Below are 24,004 nucleotides of genomic sequence, written 5' to 3'. Positions count from 1 at the left end.
GGTGCAGATCTTGGATTCTACTGGATTTTGGGGACTGGTCCTTGGGCAGGGGAATCCCATTTTTTCAGAGAATACTTGAGAACGGGCAATAATTTTTGACAAGGGGCCACGCCAAGATTTTGGTTGTGGTCAAGGGCTGCACTTTTCCATGATATGAATGGAGGAGATGCAGGGTCTGAGATGGAGGTTGGGTGCAGAAGGGAGAATGGAGTCTGGGAGGGAGTTTGGGTGAAGGAGGATCTGGGGCAGGAGATTGGGGTGCCAAATCTGGGAGGGAGTATGGGTGCAAGAGGCAGGCAGAGGGTTTGGGTATGTTGATGGGGGTGGAAGAGGGTTGGGGCAGGGAGGGGCTGAGGTGCCAGAGGTAGGCTCTGGCCAAGAGACTTACCAGCCAGCAGCCAAGCCTGCCTGCCTGCAGCGCTAAGGCTTGCAGAGCTTAAAATGTTTCCCAGCCACCCAGCCTGCCTACCCGGCCATGTGCTTGTGTGTGGTTCTTCTTGGCTGCCTGTTATTCAAACAGGCAGCTCCCATTGGCTGGTTTCTGGCCAGAAACCAGCCAATGGGATTGTGCTGGGGTCAGGGGCAGCTCCTGAAGCTTTCCTCCATCTCCTCCAGTTTTGAAGTAGCCACATTTCTGAGCGGCATGTGAGGCAAGCAGTGGAGCCTACCTGGGGCTCACTGCTGCCGCCGCGTGCTACATCCGACCCAGGCCTGCTTTAGAAACCTCTCTGAGCAGTTTCAGAGTGAGCGAGAGCCTTTGAATGGATTTAGGGTTCTAGACCCTGGGTTTCCTGGGCTGACTATCTTCTCTTTTGGCCCCCAGGCTTCAGGAGAGTTCATAGAAATCTCACCTGGCTACACCCTAACTCGGAGTAAAGAACATCTCTCCGTCACACTCGGGGAGGAATTTTTTGAAAGAAAAGTAACTACTGACAAACCAGCCCCCCCTTTTGTTCCCAGGTAAACTTAGCAAATGAGTTAAATGGCACAAAAGGTTGTTGACTCTTAAACTGGTCTTGGTTCTCTCTTCTCCCCCTTTGCCCCCACATAATTGTGTTTGGGGAAGCTGTGAATGCTTGAAAGAGGGAGATGACCCTCATGAGCACATGCTACCGAGGGGTCAGAAAATGGGAGAACCCCAGGCTGGCATGAAAGGATCATTCAGGTCCAAACTGAAGATCCTCAACGTGTAGAAGCAGCAATTTCTGTAGGTGAAGGAAGTGTAACTTGAGTGCACCTGCCCAGAGTGTGTTCATAGCTCTCTGCTTTCAGGCAAAATACAAGATGAATAAATGCTTTGTTTCTGATTTTTGCCTTGAAATGCCTTCTCATCAAGCATTCCCATCCACTCCATTGGCTATTTTGAGCACCCACCAGCAAGGATTTAGTGGATGCTGAGGCTGAAGAGTCTCAGTGCTAGAACAATTATAGGGTTTTGGGTGCTGTAGGGCATCCTGCATTATGGAGGAGTCGCTAATGGAATAAACGTTAGAAGACACTTAATAATGATCCACCTCTTAGATGCAGTCAGCTTTTCGCTTTGCAACAAACTCATGTCACCTGCTCTAATTCCACCTGCAGAAGTTTGAGAGTGCACATTTAATCTTTCCATCTCTTTGCAGAAGCCCAGTGAAACTTGAGACGTGAGTATTGCTTGCTTTCTCTTTTGGGTCCAATCAAAACTTGTAAACTTTATGTACATAGTTTGCTGCTTCCTTCTCACCACAAGCTTCAAGAACTTGGTTTTGTCCCTTACTCTGAATGCTGCTTCTTGGCTGACCAGTGACAGCAAGAGGTGCTGTAATGTACAGTGGCTCCTTCACGTCCTTTCGTCTTGCAGATGCCACACTGTTGTCCCACTGTTTTGTTTTATGTTGAGGGCTAGAAACTAACTCTAAAGTTTAGCTCTCCTAAGGAAAGCAGATGTTAAGGTAAGAAAATGGGCTATGTCTCTACTGGTGCGTTCTTCTGCAAAAACTCTTCCAGAAGAGAGCGTCTACACTGGCATGTGCTTTTGCACAAGAGCATCCGTGCCAGTGTAGACGCTCTCTTGTGCAAGAAAGCGCCGATGGCCATTTTAACCATCGGGCTTTCTTGCACAATAAATTCATGTTGCCTGTCTACACTGGCCTCTTGCGCAAGAACAGTTGCGCAAAAGGGCTTATTCCTGAGTGGGAGTGTCAGAGTTCTGGTGCAAGAAGCCCTGATTTCATACATTAGCACGTCAGTTTACTTGCGCAAGAACACGCGGCCAGTGTAGACAGGCAGCAAGTTTTTGCGCAAGAGCGGCTGCTTTTGCGCAAGATCGCACCAATGTAGACACAGCCAAGGTGTATAGTTAGGTCTTGTTTGGGCCTTCGCCATTTATAGTGAGTGAATACACTTTGTAAACTCCTGTGACATAAAGTTCCCTCTGGTGAAAAGAAAATCTGGAGTCCACTACCCCTTAACTTTGTTTAATTTGGATTTGAATGTTGTTTCCTGGGCCTGTCGCAGATGCTAGTACTTGAATCATGTGGTTGGAAGAGACCTCAGGATGTCATCAAGTCCAACCCTCTGCTAAAAGCAGGACCAGGCCAGCTAAAGCAAATGTTGCAGCCCATTAAAATGTCCAAGTATTCTATTTAATAATTTGATCATTAAGTTTGAGCTATTTCTTAATGTTCTCGTCCCTTCTATCGGGAGTGCTCTCATGGCCTCACTGCCCCAGGCTGGGGCCACGTGGAGGGTTGCCAGCTCTCCCACCACTGCCCCACAGGGTGCCTGGCCCGGGAAACTTGGCAGGCCTCGTCAGAGCTGAAGGCGCTGCAGAGCCCCGGGTGGCAGCGGGACCCTCAAGTCGCAGCGGAGGCTCCAGGGCCAGGGGCCCAGACCCTGGGGACCATGGACTATAGGGACAGGGGCACCATGTCTGGGGGGCTGCAGCCATGTGTTCCGGGGGGCTGCTCGCTCTTGTTCCCATTCCCCTTCCAAATAGGGAGCGATGGGAAGGGGCACAGCTTGTCACTCATCCCTCTGTCCCCTCCCCTCCCCTCCCCTCCTTTTCCCTCCCCTCCCCTCCGCAGCCGGCTGTGCACTTTCCCCTCGCTCCCTGAGAGTCAGGGCAAAGGGAGAAAGAGCAAGCAGCTTCCTGGTATGCGCAACTACAGCCCCCCCACACCACCTTCCTGCAAAGGCGCCCTCACCAAGGACAGCAGGCGCAGGACCCTCGGGAATGGTGGGGCCGGTGGGACCCGGAATTGGACTGGCCAGGACACTGGCAAACCCTACTTTGCAGCCAGGGACGGGTTCGCGTAGTGATATTTCTTCAGTGCCTACTACTGCTCCTGTCCAAACACCAGTGTCCCCGCCATGACAGAGAGATGATGTCTCTCGGCAGGGAAGATGTTATTACCGACTTAGAGGAGCAGATTGCTGAGCTGTCCGATATGATGGAGCAACTGCGCAGAGATCACCAGGCCTCCCGCAAATTGGTGAGTTCACCCTGTCGCCGTCTTTCCCTGCTTCTCAGGAAGTGCTCTTTGTAGTCCCACAGTCAGAGGACGTCGACCTGCAAGGGACTGACTAAACCATACAGCACTGCCCGGAGCCTTTTAGTGCCATTGTTACTGCTGAGGGAATGAGGCGCCAAAAATGAAAAATGCTGGGCACAATGTTGTAAAATTCAGCATCGTTTGTGTTAAAACAACAGGGAATAATCAGCCCAGTTCTAACTATTTTAGTAACTTATTTCAAAGTGCCTGTTGTTTTACAAATTACCAGGCCTAGCGATACAAAACCTTGAGTAATAATTAATGTAAACTGCAAAAGAGCACTATATTTCTCCCACCACTCAGCAGCTGTGCAAAGGTTTGAGGAGTCGGGGTAATGGCAGAAATGAGAGAGGGGGAAGTAACTGTGGGAAAGGATCCTGGATGTGAACTTGGAGGGCTGTTGGGTGTGGGTGGGAGAAGTATGGATCGTTTTTTTAGGGGGAGAGGGACAGGGAGAGATTGTTAGGGAGCGTCCCCCATGCAGACCCTAGCTGGCCCCCAGCCTTGCCAACGCAGTCCCCTGTATCTCTGCATTCCAGTGCCCATGTGTCTTTTCTGTTCCCACTGAACCCGCACCTTTCTTCCGCTCTGATAAAAGCAATTATCAGAGGGGTAGCCGTGTTAGTCTGAATCTGCAAAAGTGACGAGGAGTCCTGTGCCAACAATGCCCCACTGCTATATACATCGGCCAAACTGGACAGTCCCTACGTAAAAGAATCAATGGACACAAATCTGATATTAGGAATGGCAACATACAAAAACCTGTAGGGGAACACTTCAATCTTCCTGGACACACAATTGCAGATCTAAAAGTAGCCATACTGCAGCAAAAAAACTTCAGGACCAGAGGTCAAAGAGAAACTGCTGAGCTACAGTTCATCTTTAAGTTTGACACAATCAACTCTGGATTAAACAAAGACTGTGAATGGCTTGCTAACTACAAAAGCAGCTCCTGCTCTCTTGGAATTCACACCTCCAGATCAGCTGCTAGAAGTGGGCCTCATCCTCCTTGATTGGATCCACCTCGTCATCTCCAGCCTGATCCTGGCCTGCATATTTATACCTGCCTCTGGAAATTTCCACTACATGCATCTGACAAAGTGGGTCTTTGCCCACGAAAGCTTATGCTCCTACACTTCAGTTAGTCTACAAGGTGCCACAGGACTCCTCGTCGCTTCTGATAGAAGCTTTTGCTCTGATTGGCACCGGCTTGGGTAAATGAAGAAATCTCTTCATAACCAGCCTAGGATGGAAAACATTTCTGAGCCCACTGTGGACAGAGATTTTAGACTCCTGACTGGAATCATGTCTGACTGGAACAGATATTTTCTCACAAATAAATGGCCAGGTAAAGAGGTTTATACCTTAGTACAAACTTGTTCCCTTTTCTTTTAAGCTGGAGAAAGATATGGAAGAAAAATGCAATGAGATGCGACAGGAGCACGGGAATAAGATCAGGTACAGCTGCTGTGCTTTGTAAGGGGAACGCACCCATGTGAACTGCATGCTGGATACCACACATTATACATCTTGTGTGGTTTTGACTGTTAAAAATAAGGGTCAACCTAGCAATATGTCTTCTATAAAATGAGCTGAGTTTGCAATTGATGCAGTATGATTTCTGTACCAGAATTATTATTGGGGTATGTGGAAAAATGTTGAAACTTTAATTATGAGGAGTCCGATTTGGGGCATCCAAATACTAGAATCCTAGAACCGGAAGGAACCTCAAGAAGTCATCAAGTCCGGTCTCCTCCTTTGTGTCCAGTGGCTTTCATTCCAGACCAGAGTTAGACTCACTTTATGGTCCTGAATACCATGAGAGCAGCAGTATCATGAAGGCAGCTGTATTATGGCTAGTAAAAAATAGTGTGAGATTTGATATCCTCATCGTATTTCCATCATCCATAGGACAAAATGTGATGTGAAGAGCTGTTCTTGTGGGATTCTGGGCTGGAAACTTTCATGGGAGGATGTAGCTGCGTGTCTGCCCGTGACTCTGTGTTTTCCTTTGCTGACTAGTGTAATTTTGACTTTGTGTTATGTGTAGGACATCTGTGTTTGTTTCATGCCCCTGACTAGCCCAGACATTTAAGGCATGCTGCCTTCAGCTGGTGAAGTGCCATCTCCATATTGTTTGTCTCTGAACTTACAGCATGACTTGTTGAACGAGTGGTGACCAAAGAAGAAAGAATAGAGCCAGCTTGGCACAACTGTGTCTCTCCCTGATAGGAGAGATCCAGGTGGCCAGCAGAACCTTTTGGTCCAGTGTGCTCTCCCTCCTCTACCCAGCTAGGAAGTCCGTACGGGAAACGATCCATCTCCATTTTATATTCGGTTTCCTCCTCAGTGTGGTATCAATGGACAGCGATGATCTCATCAGCCTGGGAAAGGTTATTGAGAAGGTGTAGAGATGGGCTGACTCTAGCAACACCTGACTTCCTCCAGCATCCCCACAGGCTGGAAACGCTGACTGCTCAGACAGGAAAATACACATTTGAAACAACTATCAAAACTGACTTTAGACACCCCACGCACAGCATCACTATGTTCTGCTCGTATCGATTGCCTCATTAGAAACGAACGCACTCGAAAGAGAGAGTGCAGAATGAAAGAGCAAACATAGGGCCATGAGCAGATACAATAAGGTAAATGATTGGCTAGGATATGCCCAGCACAAACAAAATAGATGACTCTGAGATGCCATAAAACTTATACCAGTTACTGGTTTAGGAGGAGCTGCATGACACCTCTGCTTATTAAATTACACCCCAAGTTACTTGTTTTCCACACACAAAGAACAACCCCGTACATTCAGCCTGGTTGACTTTTATTTTAAAATCTGTGTGGGGGGGGGGGCCCAAAACGAGAAAACAAAAGTCAAGTCTCCAGCATGACCACCATGTGTGACTCCTGAGGCAATCCGCCTCTGAACGGAGCGCAAAATATCAGCCACCTCCTGTAGATTCCTAGAAATTTTGAAAGCAAAGTACACAGAAAAAAAATGTACCCAGTTACCTTCACCTGGCCATTCACCTTCTGTGATTATTCCATCGCTGTGAATGGTCCAGTGGCTGGAAGAGAGAGAAGTGGGCTCTAGGGACGGCTGCACTGACGTGGTTTGCGCGTGTGTCGATCACACAGGGAACTCCAAGAAGCTCACCGTGCAGAGCTCCAGGCATTGCAAGAGTTCTACAAGAAGGAACTGAAGACTGAGAGGGCCACTGCACAGGAGAAAATGGGTATGCACAGACCCTGTGGGAAACCCTTCCTCACGCAATACCGATCCCTGTTGTTTTCCTGGTTACTCTGAGCTGGGAACTCCTGCCAGGTTCTTTCCCTCTCTAGCGGTTTCCCAGCAGCAGACTCGCTTTGGAAGCCTCCCGCCCGCCCCCTTTGGTACTGAAAGCAAAGAGGGTTCTGAGCCACGATGGTCAATATTACGTTGGAGAAGAGGGGAAGTTGGGAAGGAAGTTGCCTGGGGACTGGCAGCATGTCATTCCTGTAAACGCTTGTGTTGTGCGGGCGTTCTCGATGGACTGTGGCAGGCCTGGTCAGATCTGAATTGGGTTTAGACTGGAGTCTGTGTTTTGAGGCTGAATTGAAGCTCCTGTTGAGATTATGCCAAAGTCTCCTGCAGTTCTTGAGAGAGTCCACAATGGCAGCTCAACACATTTCTTGACCAATGCTCAGTTTTCCAAACAGATACTGGTTTCGGGGGAAGGCTGCCCAGACAATTTCATCAGCTAGACCTTCCATTGTGTGCTGGGCGCCTGGGAAAGATTTTCTTCATTTCTGTTTACCAATGAGTGTAGTGCAGCTATTTATTTAATGTTCAGTGCCATTGGATGCTCACAAAAGTCACTGAGAGAATTGTCTTTAGGCAACTATAGGGCCAGCAACCTGCCCCAGCACAATTCAGTTCCCTTCCAATTCTGAGTCTCCTTTAAAACAAAGCAGTTAATTTCTTCTCTCTCAGTCCCATGCCATGTGGTGGAGTCTATGGCATGTACCTGTACGGGCTGCACTGAGGTGCCTACCCCACTTTCGTGTTACCTATCCAGGATGTGAGTCCAAATCCCCATTCATGTGAAAATTGCTGGATTACCGATGCATCTTTATCCTTCTCTTGTTGCTCAGAGGGGATGCAGAAGGAGTACAAGTACCTGAAGAACGCTTTCCGAATGTACCAGGTGAGATTTGAGCAACCCTGCAGCAATCACCAAAGGTGGAGCGGGTCCTGTTAGTCTAATGCTCAGGGCTTGGCTACGCTACCGCCTAAGTCGACCTAACTTATGTTGCCATGAGAAGGCCTCCTCCCCAGCAACACAAGTTGCAGCAACCTAAGTGCCGACCACTCTGGTGTTGTGTCAGCAGGAGACGCTCTCCCTGCGGACGTGGCTTGGTGGAAATGGTGTAATTATGCAATGGAAAAGCGCTCTCCTGTGGCATTTCACATCTTCACCAGACACACTACACTGGCACAAGTGTACTGGGACAGCTGCCCTCCAGTGCGACAACTCTTAATTTCATAGGAAGGTCCTGGAGTGAGCACCCTCATCACATTCACCCCTCATCCCCATAGGCCCACAGGGTCCCACATATGCTGGATTCAGTGCATAGACTCATAGACTCATAGACTTTAAGGTCAGAAGGGACCATTATGATCATCTAGTCTGACCCCCTGCACAGTGCAGGCCACAGAATCTCACCCACCTCTCTTAGAATAATCCTCTCACCTATATCTCAGATATTGAAGCCTTCAAATACTTTGAAGGCCCCAAGATGCAGAGAATCCTCCAGCTGTGATCTGTGCCCAATGCTACAGAGGAAGGCAAAAAACCTCCAGGACCTCTGCCAATCTACCCTGGAGGAAAATTCCTTCCCGATCCCAAATATGGCGATCAGCTAAATCCTGAGCATGTGGGCAAGTCTCACCAGCCAGACACCCAGAAAGTTCTCTATAGTAACTCCATTGACCTATTTCCCACTGATAATGAATGGTCAATTAGTTACCAAGATCATATTCTCAAACCATCCCCTTATCATAGAACTGGAAGAGACATCAGAAGGTCATCAAGTCCAGCCCCCTGCTCTAGGCAGGACCAATCCCATCTAAATCAACCCGGCCAGGGCTTTGTCGAGCCGGGACTTAAACACCTCTAGGGATGGAGACTCCACTACTTCCCTAGGTAACCCATTCCAGTGCTTCACCACCCTCCTAGTGAAATAGTTTTTCCTAATATCCAACCTGGGACCTCTCCCACCATAACTTGAGACCATTGCTCCTTGTTTTGTCATCTGTCACTACTGAGAATAACCTCTCGCATCCTCTTTGGAACCTCCCTTCAGGAAGTTGAAGGCTGCTATTATATCCCCCCTCACTCTTCACTTCTCCAGACTCAACAGACCCAACTCCCTCAGCCTCTCCTCATAAGTCATGCGCTCCAGCCCCCTAATCATTTTGGTTGCCTTCTGCTGGACCCTCTCCAATGCGTCCACATCCTTTTTGTAGCAGGGGGCCCAGAACTGGACACAATACTCCAGATGTGGCCTCACCAATGCCGAATAAAGGGGAATAATGACATCTCTGGATCTGCTGGCAATGCTCCTCTTAATGCAACCTAATATACCATTAGCCTTCTTAGCTACAAGGGCACACTGTTGACTCATATCCAGCTTCTCATCCACTCTAACCCCCAGGTCCTTTTCTGCAGAACTACTACTTAGCTGGTTGGTCCCCAGCTTGTAACTATGCTTGGGATTCTTCCGTCCCAAGTGCAGAACTCTACACTTGTCCTTGTTGAACCTCATCAGATTTCTTGTGGCCCAATCCTCCAATTTGTCTAAGTCACTCTGGACCCTATCTCTGCCCTTAAGCGTATCTACCTCTCCCCCCAGATTAGTGTCATCCGCAAACTTGCTGAGGGTGCAATCCATCCCCTCATCCAGATCATTAATAAAGACATTGAACAAAACCGGTCCTAGAACCGAACCTTGGGGCACTCCACTAGAAACCGACCGCCATCCTGACATTGAGCCATTGATCACTACCCGCTGGGCCCAGCCTTCTAGCCATCTTTCTATCCATCTTACCAACCATTTATCCAATCCACATTCCCTTAACTTGCTGGCAAGAATGTTGTGGGAGACCATATCAAAAGCCTTGCTACAGTCAAGGTATATAACATCCACTGACTTCCCCATGTCCACCGAGACAGTTACCTCATCATAGAAGCTAATCAGATTGGTCAGGCACGACTTGCCCTTTGTGAATCCATGCTGACTATTCCTAATCATTTTCCTCTCATCCAAGTGCCTCAAAATGGATTCCTTAAGGATCTCTTCCATGATTTTTCCAGGAACTGAGGTGATCCTATAGTTCCCTGGATCATCCTTCTTCCCTTTTTTGAAGATGGGCACTACATTTGCCTTTTTCCAATCATCCAGGATTTCTCCCGATCTCCACCACTTTTCACAGATAATAGCCAAAGGCTCCTCAATGACATTTGCCAACTCCCTCAGTACCCTCGGGTGCACTAAGTCCGGACCCATGGATTTATGTACGTTTAGCTTTTCTAAATAGTTCCTAACCTGTTCTTTACCCACCACGGGCTGTCCATCTTCATCCCATCTTGCGTCACTTAGCGCATTAGTCCAGGAGCCGACCTTGTCCGTGAATACAGAGGCAAGGAAAGCATTGAGTACTTCAGCTTTCCCCACATCATCTGTCACTAGGTTACCTCCTCATCTAGCAGGGACCACATACCCTCTCTGATCACCTTCTTCTTGTTAACATGCCTGTAGAAACCTTTCTTGTTATCCTTCACATCCTTAGCCAGTCGCAATTCCATTTGCGCTTTCGCCTTCCTGATAACCCCCCGGCATTCTCGAGCTATACATTTTAACCTTCCCTGGTCATATGTCCAAGTTTCCACTTTTTGTAAGCTTCCTTTTTGTGCTTAAGTTCACCAAGGGTTTCCCCTGTAAGCCAATCTGGTCTCCTACCATGTTTGCCTCTCTTGCTACGCGTCGGGATGGTTTCTTTCTGTGCCTTCAATAAGGCTTCTTGAAAATACTGCCAGCTGTCCTGGACTCCTTTCCCCTTCATGTTAACATCCCAGGGGATTCTGCCCATCAGATCTCGGAGGGAGTCAAAATCTGCTTTTCTGAAGTCCAAGGTGTGTATTTTACTACTCTCTTTTCTTCCTTTGGTCAGGATCCTGAAATCTATCATCTCATGATCACTGCTTCCCAGGTTGTCACCCACCTCCACTTCCCCTATTAGTTCCTCCCTGTTTGTGAGCAGACGGTCAAGCTGCGCACGGCCCCTGGTCGGATCCTTCAGCACTTGTGTCAAGAAGTTATCCCCAACATTCTCCAAAAACTTCCTGGATTGCCTGTGTACTGCCGTATTGGTTTCCCAACAGATGTCGGGGTGATTAAAGTCCCCCACGAGAACCAGGGCCTGCGATCTAGCAGCTTCGCTCAGTTGTCCAAAGAAAACCTCATCTACCTCATCCACCTGATTCGGTGGCCTATAGCAGACACCAACTACAACATCAATGCTGTTGTTTGCTCCTTTAAACTTAACCCATAGACTCTCAACAGGTTTTTTTCCCTCTTTATACTGGAGTTCAGAGCAATCGTAGTGCTCTCTTACATATAGCGCAACTCCTCCTCCTTTTCTCTCCTGCCTGTTCTTCCTGAACAGTCTATACCCTTCCATGACAGCGCTCCAGTCATGCGAGTCATCCCACCAAATCTCTGTTATCCCAATTAAGTCATATTTCTTGGACTGAGCCAGGGCCTCCAGTTCTTCCTGTTTGTTGCCCAGGCTTCTCACATTAGTGTACAAACACTTCAGGTAACCAGTTGATTGCCCTATCTTCTCCATTCGAGAGAGGGGTCCTCCTTTCTTGCTCCTTCCTCTCTGCATTTCTTCCCGGTACCCGACTTTCCCTCTCATCTCAGGGTTTTGGTCACCGTCCCCCAATGAACCTAGTTTAAAGCCCTTCTCACTAGGTTTTCAAGCCTGCCCGCGAAGATGCTCCTTCCTCTCTTCGTTAGGTGGATCCCATCTCTTCCTAACAATCCTTGTGCCCGGAACAGAGTCCCATGGTCGAAGAAACCAAAGCCCTCTCTGCGACACCACCTGCACAACCACTCATTTACATCCTCAATTCGACGATCCCTGCCCAGTCCTTTCCCTTCAACAGGGAGGATGGAGGAGAAGCAGGAAGGGGTAGCGATCGGAAGGTTTGATCAGGTTGGTAAGCCTCTCAGTGACATCCTGAATGCGAGCTCCTGGTAAGCAGCACACCTCTCGAGATTCCAGGTCCGGATGGCAGAGGGATGGTTCAGTCCCTCTTAGGAGGGAGTCCCCGAGCACCACCACCCGTCGTTTTCTTTTGAGGGTGATGGCCGTGGAACCCCCATCCCTAGGACTGCGCATCCCATGCCTTCAGTAGATGGTGTTCGCTTTTGGTTTCTTCCTTGTGAGGTCCCTTCCAAAGAATTCACCTCTGCAGAGCCTGTGGAGAGAGCTTGAAAGCGATTACTTACCTCTATAGCATTGGGGGATTCCCATGCTGGCCTTTTTCCCCTTCTAGAAGTTACATGCTGCCAGTTCTCTTCTTGGTCACGTACTGCCCTCTCTGGTTCCTCTGCCTTCCGTGCTTGAAGGATTAAATGCTGCCTTCTATCGAGGAAGTCTTCATCCTCTCTGATCGAGCGTAGGGTCGACACTTGGGCCTCCAGTCCTCTAATTTTGTCTTCCAAAATGTCGACCAGCTTGCACTTCGTGCAGATGAAATCTGTTCTGTCTTCTGGGAGGAAGACAAACATGGCACACGCTGTGCAGGTAACAACAGCAGACCCATCACCATCCATCGCTGCTGTCCTGGAGAAGGGATTTAAAAGAAAGGCCAGAGACCCTCCCGCCCTTCCCTCTCCCCCTCCCAACTCCCTCTCTAAGCTCCCTGTTAGCACTCACCTGTTCGCAAGCAGTTCCACTGTGGGCAAGGAGGGCAGGATACCAGGAATCAGGGGACACACACACAGTGCATAACTTCAGCGAGTGCTAGTGGGAGCAGGCACAATGGATGCCCCCCGGCAGATCTCCCACTACATAGGTGCCTCTCTCACCCCTATGGAAGAATAGTGATGTCCAGAGGCCACACAAGGGTCGCTCCTCCCTTCTTCCTTCTGCTTCTTGCTGAGAGGTCCCTGGGGAAGCGCCTCAGGACCTGTAGGTGGAAATGGCTAGCTAATTGCTAACTAGCTTTTTATAGCCTCACTGGGCTCAATGTAGGAGCCCTCTGAGTTTTGGAAGATGGACTGAAAACGTGCCTTGTCTGTGTGGGTAGGACAGTGTTTCTGATGAGATGGAGGAGAAGTGGCTGAGAAGGCAGGTGGACTGGAAGAAGAGCGAGAGGACCGAGCGGGAGAAGGCACTATTACAGCAAAGTGAGTGGACCAGGGGACACGTGCGTTGGCCTGGGAGGCTGGACAGAGCCACAGCTGCTCACGTGGGGTAGCTCAAAAAGGGGTCTGTGCCCACTCCCGCCAGATGAAGATCTCCTGAGCGGTGGCCGTGGACTCTGTCCAGAGGGACGCCTCAGCGGGGAATGTAGTGTATTAAAATCAGTGAGTTGGAATGAGTTTTAGGCATCACACTTGTCTGAGTCGTTTCATTGTTGGAAACCTGTCTTGGCTGCTGGGGTGTGAATACTTTCCCTAGCTTATGACAGTCAGTTTTACCGACTCCTTTAGCTTTGGCTACAATAGAGTAACTGGTTGTTCTCCAGGATGCAGTGGCTGGAGAAGACCCCAGGAATACCTACTGCTCTAGTTATTGATCTGTGATAGCAATGGGTTTCCTGAAGATTTTGTATATCTGAGGCCACTGAACCCACCACTAGTTACAAAAAATCACTTTGGGGCTAAGACCAAACATTATGCTTTCTGGGCAACAAAAGAACCTTTTGATAAACAAGGGCTTAGCTTGGAAGAGCCACTTCCTCCAGATTGTCCCGTCAGCAATGTGCTTAGCTGTGCCCCGCTAGCCTATTCCATAGGGAGCGTGCCCCTGGGTAAAGACATTGGGCCATGGCCGTGCTTTGTAACACCAAAGGCAGCTTCCAAGTGACCGCGCAAAGAAGAGCAATAGCGAGAGGGGAGGCAGGGGATGACTGGAGACATGACCCAGTGTGCGGGTGGATGTATGTACCCACACTCAGCATCCAGGCATGGATGGAGAGTGTGAGAACGTTCTTTGGGGCATGCTCAGTGCTGTCATGCATTGTTGGCAGGTAGCAGTGTGTTAGGGCTGTAGAAATACTGAATGTAGTTGGAACGGGTCAATGATGATGGTCAGGAAAAGCCCTTCTGACCTCTTTCTCGCACTCTCCACAGAGCAGGAATTGATGAAGAAATTTGAGCTGGAGAAAGAGCAGCTGAGGAAGTCGCTTCGGAGTGGTGACACCATGATGAATAAAGATATAGAGGTAGCTTCTTCTGGGGGGAGTGTAAAGCCATAAACTGAGGTGCAGCAGTTCCCATGAACTTCTATTGCCCCTACAATAGGAGCAGGGTTCTTATAAATCCCTGCGTTCATTTATAAGGCTCCTGTTGCTCAAAGGCTTTCAGACCCAAATGCTGCATGTAGCAAGGCATTGTTGCCTGCCAGGGGTAGCATGCAGGAAATCACCAGAATCTCTTCGCCCCCAATTTCTTAGGGCTTCCCATCAAAACTGAGAAGCCCAGTGGTTTGGTTCATTTGGGCTTGTCTCAGAAGCAGTACCAGGGTAATTGCTGCCCTGGCATATGCTGCTATAGTGGTGACAATTACATACAAGATGGACTAGCCTCGAATTTGTTGTGGTAAAGGTGTCCCCCTCCCTACTTAATAGAGTTGTAAGTTAGATGCTGGAGAAGAAAAATTTGGGACATTCTCACACAGACCCTCTCTGCCTCAGTTTGCCCATCTATAAAATGGAGATAATTACTACCTTCCAAAGTGCACAGCACCCACTGTGTTTTCAGCAATCATGTTTTCTGCACCCACAGTCCAAGGGGCTAGAAGTGATGTACCAGCATAGACAAGGGAGAAGGCCTTTGCAGCTGCAGGCCCTTGAAGAGCTGGTCATCCCCAGAGGGTGCAGTTATAGGCTGGCAGCTCCCCTCAACGTGATCCGGGGGGCTGAGAGCCATTGAACTGAACTGTAAACCTGGTCTGTAATGGAAACCACTTTAAACCAGGGGATGCTGCACCTCCTCCCCCCCTCCCCCGCATCCTTGCTTGCAGCACCTATGATGTATCAGCTGGGGCGACTGCATGTGATCCCTTCCTGAGCGTGCATGAGGCCGTACTGTCCCACGCTGGAGACTGCTGGCATGGCAAGGGGCTGAGGGCCCTGAGCAACAGGGTGAGATGGGAGCAGACTGGATTTGGACCATAATAGCAGGATAATTCCCCAGGGGTGTGGGACGTGTCAGACACCTTACGACTCTCCATGCACTTGTAGTTCTGCCTCGCCCTTGTCTGGCTGGTCGTGCGTTCAGATTGGGTGGGTGTGTTGGAGTCGGCTGTTCGCTGGCAAGCCCACGACATGACTTGAACGGTGCATGTGCTGTGTCCCCTTTTTAGGATTATATTAAACAGCACCAGGCAGATGAGAAGAAAATTCAAGAGCTGCAAAGCATCAAGGAGGCAAGTATAGGGGGAGGGGATAGTGCAGTGCAACTGGAGTGTCTGGGTAGGGGCGGGGTGTGAGCAGTTCACGGTCTGCTAGGCAGCTCAATGGCCCTTACCTGAGGCATTCAAGAGTTGGGAGGGTGCTGTGCAAATGGAGCCGCTCCCCTTCTGTGCCTTGTTTGGCAACAGGAGCAGGAGCTGCTCAGGAAACGAAGCTTTAATCTGAGTTCTTGGCCCTCATGTTTTCGTAAATCAAGTCCATGTGCTGGCGAGTTTAGGCATCACTCTCGTCTCGCCCAATGAAACGCAAGGCCAGCCTGGGTAGCTGATTGGACTTTACAAATCCAGCCAGTAAGCCAGGGGGCGGTTACCTTTTCTCGGCCGGGGGGCCACTGACCCACAGAAAAATTAGTCAGGAGCCACACACACGTGAGAAGCAAAAAACAAAAAAACAACCACAAAAACCACTGACTGAGAACAAGACAAAAAAATCCCCCAAACAAATGCAAAATAGTCTCATTGACCTGGCCCCACTCACACACCTCAGGGCACCAGGGCTCCCCTCGCACTCCAGCCCCACAGGGGAGGGGGAAAGGGGATGTTGTGCGCCGAGGGTCAGGACTTCTCCCGGCAGCTGGGTGAGCCGACGCTCATGCTCCGGCCCTGAGTCTTGCTGAGGGCTGGATCAAGGTAAGCCCGTGGATCATAGGTTCCCCACTCTGGCTGTAAGAGCATCATGACGATCAAGGCGATGGTACGTCGGGGCTTCTGCTCAGGCCAAGCCTGGCCCCCTGTAGACATTGACATGGGTATTGGAGAGGGCTGGTGAGGCTGGGGGTGGGGGAGATGCACAGCACGTTGGACTAGAAAGAGGAGCCTGTTTTATCCATGTGAATGTGTCTGTTTTCTCCAAGTCTCTGACTGTCGAGGTGAAGGAGAAGGACCAAATTCTCACGGCTCTCACCGCGACCATGCAGAACGCCCAGGTGGAACTCAAGAAAGAGGTGTGTGTGGTGCTAAAACCGGGCTTAGGCTCATTCCTCTGGGCTGTCCTGGGCAGCGGGGTCCCTTCTGTATGGCACGCGGGAAGCTTGGCTGCTGTTCTCGGGCTTCCAAACACCGTTGACAAGTAGCACGAAAGATCTTTCTTCTAAGGCGGGCTGTGCCGTGGTGGCTGAGCATTGGCAGCTCATCTCATGCTCACCTGCACAGTCCCATCTGCTGAACAATGCCAGTATCCCGAGCCATCCTGTTAGAGGTGCAGGGGAGCTGGGCATATGCCTGCACTGTTGTGGCTAGATGGGAATGGAGGGCTGGCTGTGTTCTCTGTTTGTCCTTGGAATGCAGTCAGTCCACCCTGGGATGGGACTGTTGGCTTCTGGAGGAATTAAAAGCTGTCAGTAGCAGATGGCTGAGGCTTAGGAGGGCCACGTGCTAGAGTGGGCAATGCTATGGATTTTCTGAATCTGTGGTCTGCTGGGCAGCACTGTAACTAGAGCATCTTGCTCTCCTGTAGAACAGGATGATTCTATACTTAGAGAGCCCACTGAAAGCCTCATATAGCTCTGACCTGAATGCCAGGACAATCCAAGGGACGATAGAACCACATGGCTCACAGCTGTAGCATAGACAATAGCTAAAGATCAGATGAGCTTGGCAAACATCTGAAATATTGGCGTAGAAAGGGTGGGGTGACGAAACAGGCTTTCAGGCTCACCCCAAACTCCTTGGCTTTTATGCATTTAAATGCGGCCCTCAGACTGAAGTTTCGCTTTGAAGCGAAGCCATGTAAAGATGATGCTTTTTTCCTTAGCAAATCTGCTCCCTGCTGCTTAGTCAAACCTCCTGCGTTTGGTAATCAGGGTTGCTGCTTTTTCAGCCTGTTAATACAGCAGAACCCAAGTGGCTATGAGGAGAGTGCTGGGTTTAACGCCAGGCCAGCTGTGCAATCCACTTGACTGCAGTAGGGTTAGCGAGAGGTCACTGAGAGCATAAACCGACGGCCATCACTTTGCTTAGGTGTCACAAAGGCCTGGAGGTAGCATGAAACAAATCTCTTTGGACTAAAGGTGTGTTTGCAGGGCTAGCAGTTAAAGAAAAAAATGGGGTCTGTTTTCCAAACCAACTTCGGTACTAAGGAGCCTCCGCACTGCTGAGCTTATGAGACTGGGGCTCCTTAGTACCTGTCACTTTTGAAAAGGAGATGTAGGCTCCTTTCTTTTGACAATGTTACCGGCCATATTTTGCCTTTGGTCTGGGAATTACTGTAAACAAAGGCCCCGATTCCCACATCTCTAATCACTTCTCAGGGCAGAGCTAGAAGCACTTTCTTGAACCTGGATCATGGGGGTCGCTCAATATTGGTTTATCTGAGCAGGTGCAAATGTAAGGCTGTTTAGCCTTTGCACAAACAGCATACTCCAGCAGATGGGCTGTGCGCTCATAAATGAAGTGCTACTGTTGGGGTTAGAATTGCAGTTAACCTTTGGTGCAAAGTTCCACACCTTACAGTGAATGGGGGGAAGTTATTGAGGTGTGTCATAAGCCATCGCTTTGGGCAAGCACTTGTATACTTCAACGGTTCCCATCCAATCCCCACTGTCAGCTAATTTCCTTTGTTCTTAATAGGCCCTGAGGAGAGTGGTGTTGGGGGTCTGGAGAAGGGGATGCAAGTGGCAGGGGGAAGGAGTTAAGGGGGATATTATTAGGCACAGGATGGTTTTGTGACTTACTTTTGATAGGATCGCTGGGGAGAGTTGAGAATTATGAGCCTAGGGAATAGGGAATCCAGCGGGAAATGTTAGAGGAGGAGAACCTGTTTGGGAGTTAGTGTCGTCAGGATGTTGCAGGAGAACATAAGGCCTTGCGGTTTCTCTGTTCTGAGGGAATCCTTTCTGACGTTAGTTGGGAATTCCCTGAGGCCATGCAGGCAAGATTTCCCCTGTGCTGACAAGTGGGGAGGGGGATGAGTTGGGAGGAACTTCTAGAATCTCATGCTCTGCTCTCACAAATTGAGACATCCAGAATTAATGGCCATGTCTGAAAAGGTGGGCTGAGTTTGCACTTCTAAAGCAATTTTCTGGAGTACTGTAACCGTGAATTTCTTTGACATTGCTGCTGGACTCAGACTTTTAGTGGTGGTGGATTGTGCGCTCAGTGCACAGAACAGAATCTGTGTGAAATTGCAACAAATGACTCTGCTGTAGGCTGGCGGACGACTTACCCCTTTAGCCCACACGATAGAGGCCAATGCTTTTGGTGCAAGAGGAACGGAATTCTATCAAGTCCACAGTTGTCACAAAGTTTCTAGGGCTGTGTCTAAACTATATCCCTTTTCTCCAAAAAGGGGTGAAAATTAGACACTCTGAAATGGCAAATGAAGCCAGGATTCAAATTTCTTGTGCTTCATTTGCATAATGGCAGCCACATTTTTCTTTTTCAAAAAGGGGCTTTTCGAAAGAAAAATGGCTGTTTAGATGGGGATTGTTCAAAAATAATACCCTTTTTTGAAAGATCCTGTACTCCTGAAAAAATGAGGCCTCTTTTCGAAACCTCCCCCCCCACGGCTGCCATTATGCCAATGAAGCATGGGAAATTTAAATACCAGCTTTATTTGCAATTTCGAAGTGTCTAATTTACATCCCTACTGTGGAAGCAAATGGGAAATTAAAAGCAAGTGTCATCGACTGTGCTGGCATGTCAGCTTGGCTGCTCCTAGTGCAGAACACTTGGTCTGGAGGAGGTGAGGGGCACACATCTGTGGCTGCTTAGACTGGTCCAGACTGATTTCTGTGGTTTCAGTCATCCCTGTCTTGCGTCCTGCCATCGTGTAAAATGTCAGATCCTGTCTAGGTGCAGCCAGGGAATAACTACCTCCCTGGTGCTTCCTATCCCCAGAAAAGCAACCTGCTGGCGATGGAGAAAAGCATTCAAGAGAAAATCTCGGCTGTTGAATTAAAACACCAACTCAACATCTCCTCCTTGACAGACGAAAACGTCGTTCTGAGGTAGGAACAAAATCTCAGAAAAATTATGCACAGGCCAGAATCAAGAAACTCAGGTAACACATTTAGCATGAGTTCATAAAACAGTGTTACTCTTCAAACGTGGATCTGTTGTGTGCCCAATGCCACAGGCTCCTTCACCTTGGCGGCGTTACCAAATTCAGACTTTACGCCTCTAGCTGTCTGGCAAGAGGAAACTGCAGAGAGAGTAGAGAGCAACCCTGCCCCACAGTAGGGACAGTTTCTACCTCCAGGTTTAAGTATTGCAGCCAGGGTGTTAACATTTTTACAGGTCCTGTCCTATTGCAGCTCAGGTCCCTGCAGCTCTTTGAATAGCTGCCTGCTGGCTTTTGCTGTAGCTTAGCCAGCTCTTGCTGGAGCACCCGCTTGCTTTCACCTCTGATTTCAGACCAGATGGCTTCAACTAGCAGCACCCAAGTACCTGCGCATTTGACAGTTCACTCTTTTTAATCATTCTGACTTACACTATGAGGCTTTCTCAGTTCTTATGTCGCAGTCACGGCTGGTACATCCATTCTCATGCAAATGCTGCCTGCCAAGCAGTTTCAGCGGAGCTGGGCTCTTCACAGGGAATCACCAACATGCATTTCCCCACAGCCTGTCAGCTTCCTGAACATGGGCTTTGCAGTCAGCACAGCTGCATGCCGTTTGGCTTTGGTCGTCTTCATTTTGGTGACTAGGTCTGGCTGTATCGCCCCTGCTCATGGGCCTCTGGTACCCTCTGGGCAGATGAGCTCCATAGCTGAGCAATATGGACAGACAGTGCATTCTGTGAGGAGAGTGAGCAACCATGTCCTGCCTTTGTGCACCATTGCATCTGTACCCCTGCAGCCTAAAGGTGACTGAGTTCCAGTTTTACTAACACTAGCTCAAATATTTTTTAGATACCACCACAGTATCACAGGAACTTAATTCAGGACACCTGTAATGTCCCAGTTTTTATTGACTCACTCGTGTATTTGGTTAAATTAGAACAACAAAACGTTAAAGACACAAGACTATGGAGCAGAGCGTGCTCTGTTTCCACAAGGATTGTCTGTCCCTGGCAAAGTGCTTGAGCAAAAGAACAGCTTCGACACATCTCAACAGAGAATGTTAATTATACTTGTTCTTCACGACAAACCCGTTCTGACACAAAGTTAGTGGAAAAATCCTCCCCTCCGAGCAGTATGCACATCATAGAGGCAGAGGCTGGCAGCAACAATGCCAGACACATTTTTAAACGTGCACGTTTTTCACATGAAACACTTCTGCAAACCCTATCACAAGCATCCCAGCCCTTAAAATAATGGTCACCTTCAGCAGAGAAGGTACAGAAAGTGTAACTAACCAGTCTAGCTTCATTAAGGTAAGTGAAGTTTAAAGAGGAAAAAAACCAAATGGAGATGACAAGGTTAGAGTGTTTAAAACACATTTTTCTAGTTTTAATACATAAAACAGTGCTAACGTGGTAAAAAATGTGTGTCTTTTGGAGGGAGAGGAGTTGTTTCCCATTGGTCATTTAATCTCCATTTCTTTCTTGAATTGTCACAGTTTACTGGAATAGTTAAAGGGAGACAGAGGATGCTGTGAATTGTTGGCCTTCCACTGGCCAGTTTGATGGCCTCATTTTAACTCATCAGTGATCTTTCTCACTGCGGAAAATGGCCTTCAGGTTCCTCAGGAACCAAGATGAATGTGTGGTGCTGGGCCAAGATTTAAGCATGTTAATGTATTGTTTACTAAAGACCGGGGCGTAAATTACAATGGAAATAGAGCTTCCTCTTGTACCTGGGAAAGGAAACCCTCACATTGAAGTTGTGTGGGATCTAAGCATGCGTCCTGTCGGGCCAGAGATCTGGATGAGATCTGCTCAGTAACTGATCACAACTGTGAGAGTTCTGAAGGCAATGGAATTGCACTTGCTTATTTAGCAGTCTTCTAAATTCTGTCGCCTGTGTAGTAAACATTGTCAATGAGTTTATTTACTGATAGGATTAACACGGTCCTATATAACCACTGTAAACTAAAGAGAGTTAAGTGGTAGAATTACACAAGTATAGGAGTGATCAATATGCAGAAGGAATACAGTAATCATGTATTAAGTACCTAAGTAAGTAGGGCTGAAATGCAAGGCCTACGAGCTAAGGCCTGTAAGGCATTAGCTTAGCCATTCGAAGCCATAGAATTAAGAATTGCTGATATAACTAAGTGACCAAAGAATAACCCAATGCCTAAGATTACAGGAAAAGATGTACCAATAGGTATTGCAAAAAGTTAACAGAAAAATATGACTCTTGGGAATTTTGTTAGCAAAAATTACTCTTACTAACCCATGCCCTAGCTGTAGGGTGCACAATGTATCAGGGATGTTAGATAGTGTGTAACTGCATCAGATTTTAGTGGTTATGTGACTATTCAATAGTCCCCGAAGGTGGACTCCACTCCCAGGGAGCTCCCTGCCCCACGCTGCTAACTCTCAATCAGAGACAGCAGTGTGGGGTGGCAGGCAGGAGCTGGTCCACGAGGGGAGCTGTTTTAAAAACCCTGCCCAGACTGGCTCCTGCCTGCCACCCCGGCTACGTCTACACTGGCACCCTTTTCTGGAAATGCTTAAAACGGAACAGTTTTCCGTTATAAGTATTTCCGGGAAAAGCGCGTCTACAGTGGCAGGATGCTTTTCCGGAAAAGCACTTTTTCCGGAAAAGCGTCTGTGGCCAATGTAGACGCGCTTTTCCGGAAAAAAGCCCCGATCGTCATTTTCGCAATTGGGGCTTTTTTGCGGAAAAGACTACTGTGCTGTCTACACTGGCCCTTTTCCAGAACAGTTTTTCCGGAAAAGGACTTTTGCCCGAACAGGAGCAGCATAATTTTTCCGGAAAAACACTGACAATTTTACAGTAGATCGTCATTGCTTTTCCGGAAAAGCAAGCGGCCAGTGTAGACAGCTGGCAAGTTATTCCGGAAAAGCAGCTGCTTTTCCGGAATAAGTGGCCCAGTGTAGACACAGCCCCTATGCTGCTGCATCGGACACAGAGGGAATGTGTGTAGTCAACAGGATTAACTGATAAGCCAAGGCTTATTGGTTAATCATGTAGATGTCTGCGTGTTGACATCCCTACAATGTACTTAAATGCTAATGAGGTACACACAGAATCACATTATAAAAGAGGGTACCCAGAGCAGGGAAATACGGCTCTCTGGGAAACACCTACAGGAACCAGCCTTCTACTGATGATCAATCCATGAAAGAGCTATCAATCAGACCTTGACGCTGTTGTTACGGATGTGAGTATATTTGTAACTTGTGCATATGTCTGTACGGTTGGTTATTTGTAACTTTAACTGTAAATTTAATAACACTTGTATGACAAATGAGATCTGGTACTTGTAAATGTATGTTTGGTCACTACCCAGGGGCAGCCCGAGGCGGGCTGCAAGCAGCTGGCGCCCCAGGCGGACTGCGTGATCGGCGCCCCTGTGCCCCAGGTGAAATGTGCAATCAGCGCCCCTGCCTCCACAGCCCTCAGTGGTGTGATGTCATCATTGGGCGCCCAGTTTAACGCGGCGCCCTGGCGACAGCCAAGTCAACCTATACGCACGGTTCGCCCGTCACTACCCTTGCTCTGTGTGTGTTCCCAGAGACTACATGTGAAGTAAGCTTGAAAATGTAGCCACTAGAGCTGAACTCACAATGGTGTAACACATTACAAAATTCACTTTAAAGGAAAAAAGGTTACGTAACAGAGGCAGATGTGAGAAGATCTCGCCTGTCCCTTTTGTAACACTTCTCTTTTTATCCCTCCAGACGCAAACTGATCACAAAGAATGAAGAAGCATATAATGAAAGAGTCCAGAAAAAAGAGTCAAATGTCAAGACAGCTCTAACGGGAATGTGACCTTATTAAGAGAAACTCTCTGCTGATGCTAAATCCGAAGTAGCACTATGCTCACATTTAGTCGCTGTTTCTGCAGGCAATGCCAAAACTGCAGTTCCTCACTCTTCCTCAGAAGAATTTCAAAACCACATAATTGATCATATTCAAGGTGTCATGTTTTTGTCCTGTCATTTCCTTATTCTCTATATCAGGGGTCTAAAATGCAATTTACCTTAGGAGCCAGTCCTCAAATTCTCCTAGTGGGCCAGCAGGCACCCCCACTATTAGGGCTCTGAAGGGGGTGTGTGTGTGTCTGAACATTCCCTCTAGCTGCCCCTAGGCAATTATGTCCCTTTCCCGCGGGGTCCCTGGTACCATACCAATAGCACAACGAGGCTACAGCAGCCTCTGGCTGCTAGCTCTGCACCATTCCCAGCACATCCCTGTGGCCTGGGGGTGGTGCGTGCAGAGTTGTCCCAGGCCCCACACTTTGGGGGTGCAGCAGCAGCCTCGACCATCCGATGGCTGGGATGGTCCCCCGTACTCAGGTTAGCCCATGGGGCCCTGGGTGGGCTGAGGCTGGCAGCAGGGGTCACACACACACACACACACCCTGCCTCATTGGGGGTGGGGTGGGGACTGCACACACACACACCCCGCCTTTTTGGGGGTGGGGTGGGGACTGCAGAGAAGTGGAGCTATGCAGCTGCCTGCTCCACTCTCCGAAGCCAGCCCACGCTGAGGCCGGAGCACTCTGCTTGCCACCATGCAGTGAAACACAGCGATCGGGCTGGCCTGGGAGGTGGCAGCAGAGCAGAGGCTGTTGCATGACTCCACTTCCCTGCAGCTCCTGCCACCATAGAGTATGCAGAGCAGCCTGCCCCCTGCTGC

General features: G+C 48.8%; 1 protein-coding gene across 2 annotated transcripts in view; it reads left to right on the top strand.

Annotated features, from left to right (window-relative positions):
- Positions 1-23,724, top strand: part of FLACC1 (flagellum associated containing coiled-coil domains 1) — a 35,206-nt gene extending 11,482 nt beyond the window's left edge. For both annotated transcript variants that reach the window (XM_014578856.3, XM_025189910.2), the window contains exons 5-16: positions 824-960; positions 1,623-1,643; positions 3,380-3,473; positions 4,930-4,991; positions 6,678-6,775; positions 7,674-7,726; positions 12,902-13,001; positions 13,950-14,041; positions 15,184-15,246; positions 16,146-16,235; positions 19,129-19,238; positions 23,044-23,724. In XM_014578856.3, coding sequence (XP_014434342.2) covers positions 824-960; positions 1,623-1,643; positions 3,380-3,473; positions 4,930-4,991; positions 6,678-6,775; positions 7,674-7,726; positions 12,902-13,001; positions 13,950-14,041; positions 15,184-15,246; positions 16,146-16,235; positions 19,129-19,238; positions 23,044-23,134 — 1,011 coding nt within the window. In that variant the 3' untranslated portion in view covers positions 23,135-23,724. The remainder of the gene's footprint in view (positions 1-823; positions 961-1,622; positions 1,644-3,379; positions 3,474-4,929; positions 4,992-6,677; positions 6,776-7,673; positions 7,727-12,901; positions 13,002-13,949; positions 14,042-15,183; positions 15,247-16,145; positions 16,236-19,128; positions 19,239-23,043) is intronic.
- Positions 23,725-24,004: the final 280 nt, after the last annotated feature.

This window comes from Pelodiscus sinensis, chromosome 7, assembly GCF_049634645.1.
Source record: "Pelodiscus sinensis isolate JC-2024 chromosome 7, ASM4963464v1, whole genome shotgun sequence".
In the NCBI taxonomy this organism is placed as follows: Eukaryota; Metazoa; Chordata; order Testudines; family Trionychidae; genus Pelodiscus; species Pelodiscus sinensis.
The sequence above is the reverse complement of the archived record's forward strand: the minus strand, read 5'-3'. Positions and strand labels throughout refer to the sequence as shown.